Source organism: Nomascus leucogenys, chromosome 12 (genome assembly GCF_006542625.1).
Source record: "Nomascus leucogenys isolate Asia chromosome 12, Asia_NLE_v1, whole genome shotgun sequence".
In the NCBI taxonomy this organism is placed as follows: domain Eukaryota; kingdom Metazoa; phylum Chordata; class Mammalia; order Primates; family Hylobatidae; genus Nomascus; species Nomascus leucogenys.
Genome location: NC_044392.1, coordinates 87801649 through 87819410, shown reverse-complemented (window position 1 = coordinate 87819410; position 17762 = coordinate 87801649). Strand labels below are relative to the sequence as shown.

The 17762-nt window shown below is 40.7% G+C and overlaps 1 protein-coding gene across 1 annotated transcript in view; it reads left to right on the top strand.

Moving 5' to 3' along the window:
* Positions 1-17304, top strand: part of CLCA1 (chloride channel accessory 1) — a 31732-nt gene extending 14428 nt beyond the window's left edge. The window contains exons 7-15 of the mRNA XM_003260014.4: positions 2565-2783; positions 3762-3989; positions 6186-6360; positions 8457-8563; positions 10577-10792; positions 11380-11641; positions 12719-12889; positions 15785-16024; positions 16856-17304. Coding sequence (XP_003260062.1) covers positions 2565-2783; positions 3762-3989; positions 6186-6360; positions 8457-8563; positions 10577-10792; positions 11380-11641; positions 12719-12889; positions 15785-16024; positions 16856-17247 — 2010 coding nt within the window. The 3' untranslated portion in view covers positions 17248-17304. The remainder of the gene's footprint in view (positions 1-2564; positions 2784-3761; positions 3990-6185; positions 6361-8456; positions 8564-10576; positions 10793-11379; positions 11642-12718; positions 12890-15784; positions 16025-16855) is intronic.
* The last annotated feature ends 458 nt before the right edge of the window (positions 17305-17762 follow it).

Genomic DNA, 17762 nt, shown 5'->3' with positions numbered 1-17762 from the left:
GTTAACTGAAATTTTCTATCTTGTTAAGAGTGTTGGTTACATTAGGGAGTTTATACATAGTTTAAATAGCTTTAAATAGTTTCAAAATTCTTAATTTTTTAGTGACTAACTGGTCATAAAATGAACTTGGCCAGTTATTGATATTACTGCTAAATATATAAATCCGAAATTTTGCGCAAAATGAGATTGAAGGCATCAGTTAACTGACTTCGGTGGGAAGTCTCTCCTATCTTCCAGTCTCATATAAAATTACATTTTCCTTTTGGAATAGAGGGTGCAATAAATTGCAAGAGTCTGTCAATAGGAATGGAGCATAAGTTTTTAAAATGTGATGCGCCATGGCTCACCAGGCCCATTGTCCTTCTATTTGGCATTGCAGTCCATTCCCAGGCCTATTCAGAAACTTCCAGGAGGAGGCCCAGATTATATATTTTCAATTAGCCACAGAGTTAAATCTGATGCCTAGTCAGGTGTGGAAGCCTCTGCCTGGGGTTTACACAAACGTTTTTCAGGTCTTGTTCCTAAAAAGTATCCATATTGATAACATAAAAACATTACCGAAACACGTGACCTGAAAAATGCACATAAAGAGAAAAATGTTGTACAACTAATGATTACTTTCTAAATTAATAGAATCCCAGATATTAGGATTTGTAATTGAATTATAATATTGTAAAGTCACTGAGAGGAGGAATCATATTACTTCTCTTTTGTATACTATGCCTTAAAAAAAAATCCCCCACATGCAAGGGATATAAATACTAGCAGGTGTTATATGACATAAGAAAGGGAAAGGAACCATCATTTATTGGCTGTGTTAGTATTGACCTTACTGCATATATTCTCATTTATTCTCTGCATAATAACTATCACTATTTTGTAGATTTAATAATTCAGGTGCAGAGAGGTTAAGGTTACTCAAAAAACAACAAAGTTATATTGAGTTTTTGTTATGTGTCAGGCACTAGAGCTAAATTTTGAGGAAGCAAAATTTAGTAAGCAGGTTTCTGTAATAGATGGTGTATTAATTCATTTTCACACCTCTATAAACTATATCTAAGACTGGATAATTTATAAATGAAAGAGGTTTCATTGACTCACAGTTCCACATGGCTAGGGAGGCCTCAGGAAACTTAAAATCGTGGTGGAAGGCGAAGGAGAAGCAAGGCACACCTTACGAGGTGGCAGGAGAGAGAGAATGCAGGGGAAATTGCCACTTACGAAATCATCAGATCACGTGGGAACTCACTCAATATCACAAGAACAGCATGGAGGAAACCATCTCGATGATCCAATCACCTCCCACCAGAGCCCTCCCTCGACATGTGGGGATTACAAATCAAGATGAGATTTGGGTGGGGACACAGAGCCAAACCATATCAGATGGATTTCCAGTCCAGTAAGTGCACTGCAATGTTAAAGGGGCCTTACTGAAATTTCTACAAGATACTGTGAAGCTATAAAGGGTGGAATGGAAATTGTCAGGAGGAAGAGTAGAAAATGGAGAAACATTTTGGAAGTGACTTTTTGGCTGAACATGAAGGTAGAGTTTACAATGTAGAAGACAGAGGAGGAGCAATAGAGATGCCAAAGGCTGGCAAGTTTGGGAACTGACAGGCTATAGTGGGGTAAATTAGAGACATGGAATACACAGCCAGAATGAGAATGGAGAATGAAGCAAAGCTCCAAGTCATAGAGTTTGCCATTGGTATATGAAGAGCGGATTGTAATGTATGAACAATCATGAGCCACCAAAGGGTGTTAAGCAGAGGAGTAAGAGGAAAGACTCTCAGGCAGCTGTGAGGTGGACCAAACAGAGAGGAAACAAGATGGAAAAGTCACAAAGGAAACTGCAATCGTCTGAGGGAGGAACTGTGATGGCTTGGGTGATGGATATTTCATTGAAGATGGAGAAAAGATGATGAAATTGAGATATAGTGAAATGTATTGGTCTTGGGTACTTTTTAGGAGGGAAAAGGTAGGAAAACTTCCAGTTTCCTAATTTTGGTGATGGGGTGCATAGTGGTGACATCAAGTTAGGAAATGCATGAGGAGGAGGAGCAGATGGGAGAAAAGTGATAAGGTCAATAATGAACATGTGGAGTTTGAGGAGCATGTGAGACATCCAAGTGGATTTTGGAGAGAGCTGGAACATTGGGAGTTGAAGGTTGGAATATAGTGTGTTGGTAAATGAGTGGGAAGTAAGGAAGTGGAGTTTGGTGGTATAAAGGTGGAGAGATAAGATGGTTCCAAGAGAGGAATGCTGGAGAGGGTGCCATGGAGAGAGTAGTGATGGCTTCAAATGGTAAATTTGAGGAGTAGGAAGGAAACCAAAAAGAGGAGGTAAATGGATTGCTGAGGAGCACTGAGGGTCCAATGAGATTGAAGGCCTGGTTTAAGGTAGGAAATCTGCATTATTACTGTGATTTTCCCCAGCACTGTTCTACAGCGATTGTGCAATTGAGCCAAGGTTATGCATTAGCAGAGCAGACAGGTCTAACAAACTATTAAATATTTTACCACATAGTTTACCATTATCTATATAATTTCATTGACAATTTCAGGTAGTTGAATTCTGTACAGAACAAAACCACAACAAAGAAGCTCCAAACAAGCAAAATCAAAAATGCAGTCTCCGAAGCACATGGGAAGTGATCCGTGATTCTGAGGACTTTAAGAAAACCACTCCTATGACAACACAGCCACCCAATCCCACCTTCTCATTGCTGCAGATTGGACAAAGAATTGTGTGTTTAGTCCTTGATAAATCTGGAAGCATGGCGGTATGTTCAATGAGTCTTGGTCTTCTGGATGCTGGTCACAGATATGCATGTTCTGGGCCCTGACTCGGAACTAGTTGGGAATAAACATAACCCGAGGGCCAGAATAGTTATAACTGTAACATTATCTTCAGAAATGCCCACTTCAACTTTGTTCAACAAAGATTCAGCATCAACTATCTCATTTGCCAAATTGAATTAATTTTCAATTTATGAGCCAAGATCTGATGAATTATACGAGCTTAACATTTGTAGTGTTTCACTGACAACATATAAGTCTATAGGTCCATAGTCTTATGTATTAGTCTGTTCTCCTACTGCTATAAAGAAATACCCAAGACTGGGTAATTTATAAAGGAAAGAGGTTTAATCAACTCACAGTTCCACATGGCTGGGGAGGCCTCAGGAAATTTACAATCATGGTGGAAGGGGAAGCAGGCATGTCTTACATGGTAGCAGGAGAGAGAGAGAGAGAGAGAGAGAGAGAGAGAGAGAGAGAGCACAAAGTGGGAAGAGCCCCTTAGGCCCTTATAAAACCATCAGATCTCATGAGAACTCACTCACTGTAACGAGAACATCCTGGAAGAAACCGCCCCCATGTTCCTCCCACCTCCCACCAGGTCCCTCCCTTAATGTGTAGGGATTATGGGGATTACAATTTGAGATGAGATTTGGTTGAGGACACAGAGCCAAACCATATCACCTGATACAGAATTTATCTAGAATTATTACTAATGCATTGAACTTTAATGATTATGTCATCTGTTTTTATCTTTTACTATTTATACACTGGCCCTAAAATTCTACCCAAAGGTGCTGCTAAATATAAATAACAAATTTTTCCCCATAGGATACGCCTCAAGTAAGCTTGTGGTTATTTGCTGTACCTTAAGGCAGCCACTTCCAAATTCCCTATGGCCTTTTCTGTTATTAGTCTTTCCATCTAAACGTAACCTGTTTTTCTTTTGCTTCTCCATTTAGACTGGTAACCGCCTCAATCGACTGAATCAAGCAGGCCAGCTTTTCCTGCTACAGACAGTTGAGCTGGGGTCCTGGGTTGGGATGGTGACATTTGACAGTGCTGCCCATGTACAAAGTGAACTCATACAGATAAACAGTGGCAGTGACAGGGACACACTCGCCAAAAGATTACCTGCAGCAGCTTCAGGAGGGACGTCCATCTGCAGAGGGCTTCGATCAGCATTTACTGTGAGATGTGTTTTTCTATTGTAGTTTGGAATGTTTGCAATTTATGTTGCTTAACAAACTTTCATTTCCAGTGTTTCCATACATGCCTAGGGTCCAACTGGATGAGATAACCAAGGAGCAATATTCCCTATTTACTTGGAGACTATTTAGCCACATGAAACAGAATAGGAGATTGAAAGGGGCTGGCAGGCATAAGGTCTCAGAACCTTGCAGTGTCTTAGGCAGGTTTGCCCTAAGCCTGCTCGTTGGGCACATCACACTCAATAGTGCTGTTTGTTTCCCATGTGGCAGCAGGAATATGTAGTTTCCAGCTCACATGGCTTGATGTGGACAATGGGCTTGACCATTTCCTCAAGTGCTTTCTGTCTCTCTGACCATTTTGGTCCACTTTGAAGATCAGTTCCCTGAAAGTGGTTTCTACTGCATACACAGTCAGCTATGAAACACTTCTCCAGATGCCTGCATGCATCTGCATTTTATTACCCCTGTCACCCACCCAAGCTTTGACTAAGGGAGCAAATAAGGGAGGAAAACAGACAATAAAATCACTGATGTGCTGTACCAAACCCTTGCTGTGCAAGACCCTAGGGGAGATGACTAATGCCAGATGGCATGGTGGTGAAGAGAGAACTTCTGATTCTGCATTTTCCATTCAGATGAGTGAGAGAGAGTGTGCAGTATACCAGTGGAATTTAGGATGCCCCCTTGGGTGGAGTCTGGGTGTGGGGTGGGAGAAGCTCATGTGGCTTCAGGGTGATGAGGCAAAGGACCTTGGATCTTATACTATCTTCAAGATCCCTGCTAGTCCCTCCTGCAGGCCCTGGTCAGGTCTGCCCTGGGCTCCTTGCAGTGGTGTCTGCTGTGGCCATACGAGTTTGGCTTGTTCTCTTGGCTTGCTCAGGGCCCAGTGGTCCTCCTCCACTGACAGCCCCACCCTGGCTCTCCCTGTTGGAGCACAGCCCTGAGCACCACCCTATCCTCCATCCAGCCTTCAGCCATACTGTATACTCCTCAGCCTCTGCGGCAGGATTATCCTTCTCTTACCTGCCAACACTCAACTCAGCTGTCTTCTGTCTCCTCTTTAGGATATGTGGCAACATTTGCCTGTTTTCCATGACACACAGCAGTTATGGGGAGTGCGACAAGAAAATCCAAATTGGGCCTCTCTGGCCTGTAGCTTAGTAAGGCCAAGGCTATGATCACAGCTGACAGGCTTCTGGGCTCTGGGCTCTTTGACACAGCAACAGCAACAGTCACTGTTCTGTTCTCTTCTAGGAAGTCAAGGTAGCCTCCTCTAATGGCTGAAACAGTGAGTGAGGCGGAAGCCTCCTCTGCCCTCAGCTTTCCCTTCCACCTTCAGAGGACGCCTTCTTTTCTGAGATTCTAGGCCAGAGAGATGCTTAGGCTTGATTTCTTGTTTCCCCTCATTCTGGGTCTCTCCTTCCACTCTGTTTAGGGGAAGAGTGGACTCTTGCTTTCTCTTCTTAAATAGATAGCATTATTCTTTTATCTAATTTTCCTCCTGTCCTAATCTTATTCAACATTGGCAGAAGAGTATCCTCTCTATACCATGTAAAAAAATAAATAAATAATCCAACTATACCAGGAATAGTTGAGACATAGGTGTCACAGAACAACTAGGAACTGAGGATTAATGGAAATGAAATGTTTTGCTTTAATCAGAAAGGCTGTTAAAAATATTGACAACTCATGTGACCTAGGTAATGACCAATCAGAACCAATGCCAGCCATAAATGCTGGTATTGTCAGACTGGTGAGTATCATACAAGTTAAAGTCTGCCCTGGGTCTAATATCCCCCCAATATAATCCCCATTAAATGAGATGGTTTCTGAAGGCATCTTGGAAGCTCTGAAAACCTATCAAGGAGAGGCCACGTGAAGGAAACTGGGAACACCTTTGCTGTTTCCCCAGTGCTGTCCACCCCTAGAGTTGCCCTGCATCCCACATCATCCCTCTCTGCAGCAGACTAGCCAAGGGGAAAGACAGTGGTCAAGTTCCATGAATGCTGCTGGGTTAAGATTGTATCATTTCAAGACAGACAGATATTTGGTCATTCCCAGACAATTTTTGTTATTCCATCTGGAATTTCTTTTCTCCTTTCCTGTAAGCAGAATTTTCATAAACACTTTGGCCATGCTAAGTCTGATAACTCGTGCCCTAAATTCCATCCTTAGGTGATTAAGAAGAAATATCCAACCGATGGATCTGAAATTGTGCTGCTGACGGATGGGGAAGACAACACTATAAGTGAGTGCTTTAATGAGGTCAAACAAAGTGGTGCCATCATCCACACAGTCGCCTTGGGGCCCTCTGCAGCTCAAGAACTAGAGGAGCTGTCCAAAATGACAGGTGAGGGATGATTTGCTGAGACCCCCAGTATTGTCTCTCCTACTGCACTGTGAGCTCCAGTGAACTGGGGAGTGGGGGAAAGATGGGATGGAGAGAGATAGGATAACCTAATTGGCTAACTAGCCACCCTTACCCCTGAATGACTGTTTGAATGGACTCTGCCCATTTAGTTTAAAGCTTTGTGTCTAGGACTAAGGCAGCCTGGAGAAGACGGAACTAGCACAGCACTCTAGTGAGGACTCAGGACCTTCTTCCCGGGCCAGGAACCACTACCTTCCAGTGGCAGCTGGCCAAGAGACCTAGGGGAGACAGATGACAAGCCACTAACTATATAACACCATGGCATGAGTGCTATATTAGCAACAGAAAGTACAATAAAGCACAAATAAGGGAGCCTTTAACTTTACCTAGAGAAGAAGCATTCACCAAACAGAATAAGTAGCAGGGAAGGGCAAAGGGCATGTTAAACAAGGCAAAAGATCACTCCCAAAATGGAATACAATGCAGTTTCTCCATAAAACCTTAACGTATTGTGTGTCTAACTCCCATACACAGACAGATGGTTAAAATAGATTCCATATGTCACCAGCTTCTTTAGCAGAGTAGGTGAGCACATTTTTTTTCTTTTTTAACTTAGGGATAATATTGTGGATCTCAATTATTATACTGAGTTGCCTTCTGAGGCCACTAAAATGCCAGAGCTGTTTATTCCTAATACTACCTGTCCTAGGCTGGGTTTCTCAGAAGCAGAGCCTGAGACAGGGATTTGGGTGCATGCAATTTATAGGAGAGAGAGCTCTCAGGAGAAAAGGAAGGAGGAAAGGATAGGGCCAGGGAAGGAGCTAAGCATTGATGCAGACCTGGTCGGAGTCTAGCTGCGCCCACAGGGGACTCTGGAATGGAAAGTACATCACAGACTTGTCTCACCTTGAGGCAGGAGGGTGGCCTTTTGCACCATTGTGTCTATCAGTCTTTGGCTGTGGACTGTCAGAACAGGGCAGAGGAGAGGGGCATGTTATCTCTCTAGGTAGGATGGCCCCTTTTGGTAAGATACTTCCCTGGAAGAAGAGGCAGCTATAAGCCAGTGCCTAGAGCAGCTGGGAAGAGATGCACTTGGCTGGGTAAGGGGATGTGGGTGGGGCATGAACAGCCTTACTGAAATTATTTCCTTAAGTTCAGATGGAATTATAATAGTTAAAAAGTGCTTTCACATCGACTAATTTAGTGACACCTATTCTAAATAGCCCAAGACTGCCTGGCCTGGTGTAAAATCCTGTTTTTACAATATACTATTCTGTAACTGTCCCTTTGTCCACTGTTATTTCTTGCTGCTGTCACATATGTGCCTTTCCTCATTTAGAAGAAAACTCTAAAGCCACGTTTGTTAGAATTATGTTTCAAATAAGAGTAAATCAATAGTCCTGGAGTACAGCTTAATGACTTCTCTCGTGTAAAAGTGCAGGACCTTTAATATGTAGATTTTATGACATCAATTTATATCATAAATTAATATCAAATCATATCAGAGATTCATGGCTGCTTTGCAGATAGTTGAAGTAGCCAGGTGACCGAGATGTTGCTGAAGCTATTATTTACTAAGATTTAAAAATTAGTGGCTGGGTGTAGTGGCTCACTCCTGTAATCCCAGAATTTTAGGAGGCCAAGGCAGGTGGATTGATTGAGCCTAGGAGTTCAAGACCAGCCTGAGCAACATGGCAAAACCCATCTCAAAAAAAAAAAAAAAAAAAAAAATACAAAAATTAGACATGTTGGCGTATGCCTGTAATCCCAGCTACTTGGGAGCTGAGGTAGGAAGATCGCTTGAGCCTGGAAGGTGGAGGTTGCAGTGAGCCAAGATCGTGCCACTGTACTCCACCCTGGGCAACAGAGTGAGAGCCTGTCTTAGAAAAAAATAAGTAAGTTAAAAAAAAAAGTATCAAATTCTGTGTTAATGTAGGCACCTATTTGATGTTGATCTATTTATACTTTAATAACGCAAAGGGATATTTATATTGTATACTCTCTAAACAACAGCTAAAATGTTGCAAATATTTGCTTTCTGGAAAATAATTTCTGAAAATGTAATTGTATTTTAGGAGGTTTACAGACATATGCTTCAGATCAAGTTCAGAACAATGGCCTCATTGATGCTTTTGGGGCCCTTTCATCAGGAAATGGAGCTGTCTCTCAGCGCTCCATCCAGGTTGGAGTTCTTAATCTTTGGTTTTTCATATTTGCACATAATGATAGCCAAGATGGAGAATTTAATGGCTAAAAGTTTTAAGTTTTCCACTCTTCTGGTACTGAATTAAACTTAAAATAGAAGGTCCAGTTTGATATTAAACATTATTCCTAAAATGCAACACTACTCATTTAAACAAGGCAATTAGTGTCTACTCGTTTGGAAGCAATACCAAGTGACTTCCTCACAGAAATCAGCAGATAAATTGTCATAGGTCCAAGAATTCTTTTTTAACATCTCTGAACAAGCAACTAGAGCAATATAATTGGCTCAGAATTTTCTTCAGAGTAGATCATCTCAATTACAAATTTTCCGGGACAAGTGTCCAGGGATTACTTGCTTTATTTTTCCATTACATCAAATTTCTGTTGTTTGCCAAGATTTACATATAATGGACAGAAAGTGCTTTGTACTGTAAAAAGCCAGCGGTGTGAGTCCAGACCCCCAGATCTTGGTCCTGGGTCTGCCATTAACTATGTGACCTAGGCAAAGAACTTCACCTCTGTGGACCTTCATTTCTCCACCAGGTGTAGACAGAAAACTTCCAATGGCCCATCTGGTTCTAAAATTTCAAGAAAACCAAATTGCCTTTTAAAAGTCTTGAAACTATTAAGAAAAAAGAAAAAATGTATTTTTTCAATGCTCTTTTTTAGTAATTGCAGAAATTATTGACATTAATTTTTAAATTAGAGAGAGTGAACAATCAGCATTCACACTGGTGTGAATTATAATTTTTATGATGAAAGTTCAGATAAAGGTAAAGGAAAACTGTATGTCAAAGCCTAATAATGAGAGATTTTGAAACCATAGGCTTTCTGGCTTACCAATGGAGCATCTATTCAATCTAGGAAGACAGCAATTATACCCATCTGGGTTATTCTGGTTCAGATTTAGAAAATTAAATGCAAGGGCCTGCTTTGGAAAAGGTAGGAATGTGTCCTAGAAAAGTAATTAAAGTGATAAAAGCACAAGTTCACATTTAGGAAATTTCTGCCTATGATTTTTGTATTTAAGAAACCTAACAGAGAGACAGGTAGATGGAGAAATAAGCAAGACTCATTCACCAGCATGCCACAAGAACCAGGTCTAATAGCCCTTCACTTTCTCCACACGCCAGCTTGTAATCTACTTGTGAAACTAGGAAATCTGGCTCCATGACCAGCCCATTCTGTCTTCTAATAGGTGCTAACTTTGAGACAATAACTACCTAGGAGATAATCCTCAAAATCACATTTTCTAAAAAAGCCTTGTTAATCTTTCCTTGCCTCACTCCCACTCTGCAGCTCCCTCATTCTATTCCAAACAAGTTGGCCTTGGCTTATGTCATTTATCTCCACGGGGCCTGCAATACCACCTGACTTAGCAATTAGGTAATTCAGACAATCCATGTGTGGGTAAAAAATAAGTCACAGTGAGTCCCCTTAAGGGTTCATAGTCTAGTAAATAAGATGAGCTGCATATACCAATAAATAGAGGGTGAAGCACAATGTGATGAATGTCAAAGGATTGATAGAAATAAAATCCTATAGGAGATCAGAGGAAGGGGAGATTTTTTACAACTGGTAAATGAGATGGACAGCAGAGAAACCTTCATGGAGAAAGTAATATTTGAATTTTGAAGGGTGGGTAAGGTTTAGACAAATAGAGAAGACTAAGAAGGCTTAGATACATGGAGAAGACAAATGTAAAGCCTTCCAGGAAAAGTAAAGAGTATGATAATAAAGTCAAAGAGTCAGGGATTCACAAGGACCTTTCGGGGAAGTGGTCTTACTTGGGTGGAGGAAGGAAAATTGTGGAAGCTAAGGCTAGAAAGCTAACTTAGAACTGCATCATAATTGCTCCTAACACCAAATTAAGGACTCAGGCATCACTGAAGTCTTTTTAATGGGGCACTGGGGAGACAAGGGCAGAAGGGAAAAGACCATGTGATGGGAGCTGTATTCTCCAGAAAGTAAGAGCTGTTTTTCTTAACAGCTTGAGAGTAAGGGATTAACCCTCCAGAACAGCCAGTGGATGAATGGCACAGTGATCGTGGACAGCACAGTGGGAAAGGACACTTTGTTTCTTATCACCTGGACAACGCAGCCTCCCCAGATCCTTCTCTGGGATCCCAGTGGACAGAAGCAAGGTGGCTTTGTAGTGGACAAAAACACCAAAATGGCCTACCTCCAAATCGCAGGCATTGCTAAGGTATGGAGTCAGCTTTTTTTCTTTCTCATAATTCAACAAGATAAAATAAAGTTTTTACAGAATAATTGTAGCATTTTAAATGTTGGTGGTTGCTAAAAGGAGAGTCAGTATTGAATCAAAGAGAGAAAGAGGAAAAAAGATCTCCATCCAATGAAAATCACTCAGTATGCCAGCAAGTAAAGAGAAAGGAAATAGGTAATATTTTGTCCAGGTACTAAAAGGAGAACCTTCAAATTACATAGTAATCAAGATGCAAAATGATCCTCGACGTTTTGGGATCATAAACACTATTTCCTTTATCTCAGAGACTCGTCTCTTATAAAACCAAGGCAACAATAAGCACATAGCTTTCAGACCTCACCATCCCCCTCCCACCCCCCGTGGAATTTTCTTGACAATGGGAACGATATAGTTAGTTCAAACACACTGAAGCTCCCCGTGGCTGACAGAGTATCAAATATGCACACCTCTTCTTAGATATGCTTCCAACATGCTTGTATCGGAGGCTTTTCCTGTATGTGACACTGAAGTCAGGTCTGTGTCACCTGAAGTTATTCACTGGAAATGTTTACATGTGTTTTGGTCAGGTTGGCACTTGGAAATACAGTCTGCAAGCAAGCTCACAAACCTTGACTCTGACTGTCACGTCCCGTGCATCCAATGCTACCCTGCCTCCAATTACAGTGACTTCCAAAATGAACAAGGACGCCGGCAAATTCCCCAGCCCTATGATAGTTTATGCAAATATTCGCCAAGGAGCCTCCCCAATTCTCAGGGCCAGTGTCACAGCCCTGATTGAATCAGTGAATGGAAAAACAGTTACCTTGGAACTACTGGATAATGGAGCAGGTAATCACCCAAGAAATTGGAAAATATTTATTTCTTTTTCCAAGAAGCAACCAGGGAATGCCAAGAGGGCATGGTGTGGTGAGGGCAGTTAGACAGGCAAGGCAGCACAGCACTGAGGTCTGGTTGGGAGAGTTCTCCATTTCCCCCCAATTCCTACATTTGAAACTGCTGGAAAACATGAAGGCTTCTGCAAGGCCCAAAACACATTAATGGCTCAAGCTCAATAGATTCAGAGTCTCTAGGGAATTGTCATAGCGTATTTCACAACCCCCAAAAAAGAAAGAGAGGAAAATTTATAATCATCTTGCGTTAGGTGCTTTGTATATACACATACATACATACATACACACATATGAGTGTGTGTATATACACAAATACATATATACAAAGACATATATAATCTTTGTTTTTATAATATCTTCACTGAGGCTTTCACATTTAGAAAGCAGCAGAGATAGATTCAAGCACAGTCCTATATGATTCCTTCATCTATGCAGACTCTATATTAGCTTGCCCCAAAAGTGAAAATTCTGCCCATTATACTTGTCTTTAAGAAGTCTATCAGAGAGAGAGAGAAAGAGAATTCTACACTTAAAAAAAAAAAAAACATATCTGCTTACTGTGAAGCAAGTAACCTTATTAGAATGATTCTTGTGAATGAATTTCCCACCTAAATCTACCCTGGGGAGAAGTCATGAATTTTATTAAATAATCATACAACATTTTTTTCTTCCACAGTTGCATATAGCAGTTTAATTTAGTTCAACAGATACTTATTGAGTAGTTACCCTGGGCTACATTGGGTGTAACAGAGAAACAATATCATCTTAGATTTCAAAAAGAAAGTCAACAATTTAAGAAGACAGAAGGTATACACATAAAACCACACACACTATACACACAGTGATGAAAGAAGTAAGGCTTACCCTCAACACACCAAAATCTTAAGGTCTTTAGGAGCTAATGCTGAATTTCTTGTTGCTTTGAAAATTCATAGCCTACATATGAGTTGGAAATATACAAATACCCTCCCCGTTACCTTTAGGATATTTATTAATTCCTTCGTTCTTTATCAAGGTGCTGATGCTACTAAGGATGACGGTGTCTACTCGAGGTATTTCACAACTTATGACACGAATGGTAGATACAGTGTAAAAGTGAGGGCTCTGGGAGGAGTTAACGCAGCCAGATGGAGAGAGATACCCCAGCAGAGTGGAGCACTGTACATACCTGGCTGGATTGAGAATGGCAAGTAATCTGTAATAACACACCTGGCTTGTGCAAAAGGATTGGTTTCAAGAGGAAACTATTAAGCCTGTGGGGCAGAATGGTGCATGATTAAATCGGGGTTTCTCAACCTTGACACTATTAAGATTTTGAGACAGACAATCCTTTGTTGTGGAGGACTTTCCTGCACGTTGTGGGATGTTTAGCAGCATCCCTAACCTCTATCCATTATTCGTCAATAGCAATTCCCTAGTCATGACAATCAAAAATGTCTCCATATGTCGTCCACTGTCCCTTAGGGGGGCAAACTAGCCTCCAGCTGAAAATCACTGGATAGAACATAGCTTTTGACCACCTCACTTCAAAGCCCAGCCCTCTATCCAATACAGTATTTTGTGTAATCTTTTTGTACTTCACTCTCCTCAGTTGTAAAATAAGGATAATAATGGCAGCTACCTCATAGGATGGTCACAAAGAATAAACAACTAAATACATCTAACAAACTGTTACTGGTAAATAGTGTTTAATAAAGGTTTTATCATTATTTTAAAAACACTTTTAATGAAGTTCTTTCCATTGAAGCATTTCTAATTTATCATAATGAATCATTTCCACAGAATAAAGAAGTAATAATTTAGGGTTTGTTATCTACGTCAATATCATTTTCCAAGTCCACTGTCTGTCTTTCCTCTTTTCTCCTCCTGCTCAGGCCAGGGAGCATAGTAGATGAATTTCATGCAGGCCAGCACACTGAGCCCACGTGTAAGCAGGTGGGAAAATTATGTCCATGAAACAGACAGTCCCATACCACTTTTGGTTACAAACACTTGCCCTGGACTAGAGAAGGAATTGAGACCAAGTTTGTGTCCAGTGGGTTCCATGACTAGTTTTCCATTAATCTCCACCCTGTCCTGGGCAGGCTTTTTCCTGAGGTTGGTGTGTGGGAAGGAGAAGAGCTCCTTTGAGAACCTTCCCACTGTCATCTTAACTTGGGTGTGTGCTTAGTGAAGAGAGGATTCAGAGACACATGGTGTCCCTCATGCAAAGGTGATAATAGAGGGAAATGTTTTAAAAGATGCCACTGCATTTTTTTTTTTTTAGACAGTCTTGTTCTGTCGCGAGTCTGGAGTGCAGTGGCGCAGTCTCAGCTCACTGCAACCTCCATCTCCTGGGTTCAAGTGATTCTCCTGCCTCCGCCTCCTGAGTAGCTGAGACTACAGGCACGTGCCACCATGCCCAGCTAAGTTTTGTATTTTTAGTAGAGACAGGGTTTCACCATGTTGGTCAGGATTGTCTCGATCTCTTGACCTTGTGATCTGTCCGCCTCGGCCTCCCAAAGTGCTGGATTACAGGCGTGAGCCACCGTGCCCGGCCCATGCCATTGCTTTTTGAGTTAGGGGAAGGAGGTGGAAGGGGACTGGTTTAGTGGCTAAGTCTAGCCTTATCACAGCATTTTACTTACAGTAATACATTTCATTCTTGGAAGTATCCGTTTTTAAAGATGGGGAAACAGAAGCTAGAGAGGTTATGGGTTCATATAACTAATAGTGTTAGTGCCTGGCATAACAGTAGAAGGCCATGTTCTTCCCTCTATCCCTCAATAAGCCTTAATGGCAGTCTCTACTGGTGCTTTCAACATGAACCCTGAACCTGCTAGAGCATTCACTTCATCTTTGCCAAGACCAGATTAATGGGTATGAAGATTAAACGGTCTTTAACAGGTAAAAATTCTATAAAGAGGTAGAGTTTATGAGAAAACAAATTCTAAGTAATGCCACGTTAGGATCTTATGAGATATTTTTATTGAAAAGAAAAGAGAACCTGAGAACTATACAGATTGAACAGACCAGGGTATTTTTTAAGTTCCAGGATTGCTTTTATACATTCTTCAACAAGAATGTGAATGAAATTGGGATCGCTACAAGAACTAGATTCCCATGCATTCACTGAGGAAATGAGAAGTCTTTCAAAACTACAAAATTTTGGAACCTCTAACATAAAACATTTCATTAAAAACTGAAATTTAATAAGAAAAATGAAATACAAACATCGAGAAAGTGAAAGAAATATGCATAAACAATCAAGGCATTCTCGAAGGTCCAGTTGATTAGTTGCCAAATAAAAGGAAAGATAATGAAACCCACACTATTATTTAGGAGGAATACATTTCTTGAGGCAGTCTGAGGTTTAAAACAGAGTTAGTATTTAGGCCCGGCGCAGTGGCTCACTCCTGTAATCCCAGCACTTTGGGAGGCTGAAGCAGGTGGATAACCTGAGGTTAGGAGTTCAAGACCAGGCTGGCCAACATGGTGAAACCCCATCTTTACTAAAAATACAAAAATTATCCCAGTGTGGTGGCACATGCCTGTAATCCCAGCTACTCAGGAGGCTGAGGCAGGAGAATCACCTGAACCCAGGAGGCAGAGGTTTTAGTGAGCCAAGATCACGCCACTCCAGCCTGGATGACAAGAGCGAAACTCCGTTTCAAAAACAAAAACAAAAAAAGAAAGGAAGGAAGGAAGGAAAAAAGGAAGGAAGGAAGGAAGGAAGGAAGGAAGGAACAAATGTAGTATTTAAACTGACCTGGTGGGAAGACAAGATCAGGATGGGCAAAAAGATGGGAAAATAAGCAATTTCAGGACAAATGTCATGAAAATAAATTCCAAAAGGTTAGTCCACTAAATATCCAGGAAATATCTAAGAGATAAAAAAAAACCTGTGATTCTCTGTTTGCTCTTTTCCCTCTGATGAAACTGTATTTGCGGTCTTGTCTCCAAATATTTAAAATTAATTCTGTGTGTGGATGGAAAGAAGTAGAAGTGGGGAATAGGAAGAGGGTGATCCGATAAGAAAACAGACGGAGGTATCACCATTTAGTGGTGCTGCTTACCATATTGAGTATTTTTTTTAATGCAGATGAAATACAATGGAATCCACCAAGACCTGAAATTAATAAGGATGATGTTCAACACAAGCAAGTGTGTTTCAGCAGAACATCCTCAGGAGGCTCATTTGTGGCTTCCGATGTCCCAAATGCTCCCATACCTGATCTCTTCCCACCTGGCCAAATCACCGACCTGAAGGCGGAAATTCACGGGAGCAGTCTCATTAATCTGACTTGGACAGCTCCCGGGGATGACTATGACCATGGAACAGGTAAGCTGAACCTGGTGTGGACCCTGTAAAGGAGTTTACCAGCCAAGTAGAGGAGCAGAAGCGGGTGAGGCAGGCAGCCGTGTTCTTAGGCTTAGGGGGCAGAAGGCAGGAGGGATCTTGCCAGTCCTTTGAAATGAGGGATAAATGTATTTAAAGAAGAGAGATTTAAAACCTGAAAAACTGGTATACTTTGGGAGTAAGAGGTTTCAGCCAGGAAAGGTAAACCTCACTTTGTTTCTGAAATCTTGCCAAACTGTCCTTTGACAAACTCCATTTTCTGGGTAGCAGTGACTCCTGGAAATGGAGCATAGATGTCTACAGAGCAGAGCTCCTTTGGAAGGAACCTCAGGTCCTACCAGACTTTCTCTCTCAAAGTGCGGTCTGTGGACTGCAGCATGTAGATACCATGAACACTTGTTAGAAAGTGTTTTCAGATCTGCATTTTCAGATCCCTGGGTGATTTGTACACACATTACAGTTTGAGAAGCATTGGTGCAAAATCCCTCTATAAATAATAAAATAATAAACAGTTGTTAAACAATCTCTTCTTTCTGCCAGGCACTATGCCCAGAAATGCTGACCAAGGCTTTACGTCATGCCCAATCCAGTTTTACGCTTATCATTGTGTCATTATATACAAACAAGAATGTAAAAGAGATAGTAACCCTTGTAAATAGGACCATCAGTTCATTTATTTGGGAACCTTATGGGGTGATGATATAATTTCCAATAGACTTTTAAAGCTTTTAAAATATTTTTTAAAGCTCTACTGCTTAAGAAGTTTCTTTAAGATTTCAGAATTAAAGTCACATTCTTCTTTTTTCTTTTTAGCTCACAAGTATATCATTCGAATAAGTACAAGTATTCTTGATCTCAGAGACAAGTTCAATGAATCTCTTCAAGTGAATACCACTGCTCTCATCCCAAAGGAAGCCAACTCTGAGGAAGTCTTTTTGTTTAAACCAGAAAACATTACTTTTGAAAATGGCACAGATCTTTTCATTGCTATTCAGGCTGTTGATAAGGTCGATCTGAAATCAGAAATATCCAACATTGCACGAGTATCTTTGTTTATTCCTCCACAGACTCCGCCAGAGACACCTAGTCCTGATGAAATGTCTGCTCCTTGTCCTAATATTCATATCAACAGCACCATTCCTGGCATTCACATCTTAAAAATTATGTGGAAGTGGATAGGAGAACTGCAGCTGTCAATAGCCTAGGGCTGAATTTTTGTGAGATAAATAAAATAAATCATTCATCCTTTTTTAATTATAAAATTTTCTAAAATGTATTTTAGACTTCCTGTAGGGGGCGATATACTAAATGTGTATAGTACATTTATACGAAATGTACTCCTGCAGGGGCCAATATACTAAATGTATTTTAGACTTCCTGTAGGGGGCGATAAAATAAAATGCTAAACAACTGGGTATATACGCATAAAAACTATCCAAACCCGAAAATTTGATAATCATTGAGTCTTTTACTAATGAATTTGAATACTAGAAAGAAACAAGGTTTGTATCAATAAATGGAAGTTTTATTTGTTTTAAGGAGCTTTGCCAGTTAAAAACAACATGGAATTGCATAAATCTAACAGAGTTGCTAAAAGTTGTTTGGTTTCTTTTGGTGAAGAAAAGACCAATCTAAATTATTTAAATATAAAAAACATGATTTGTTTTATAGGCGCTTTGGACCAGCATCACCAGGAATATGTCTTATTTTCTCTAAATTT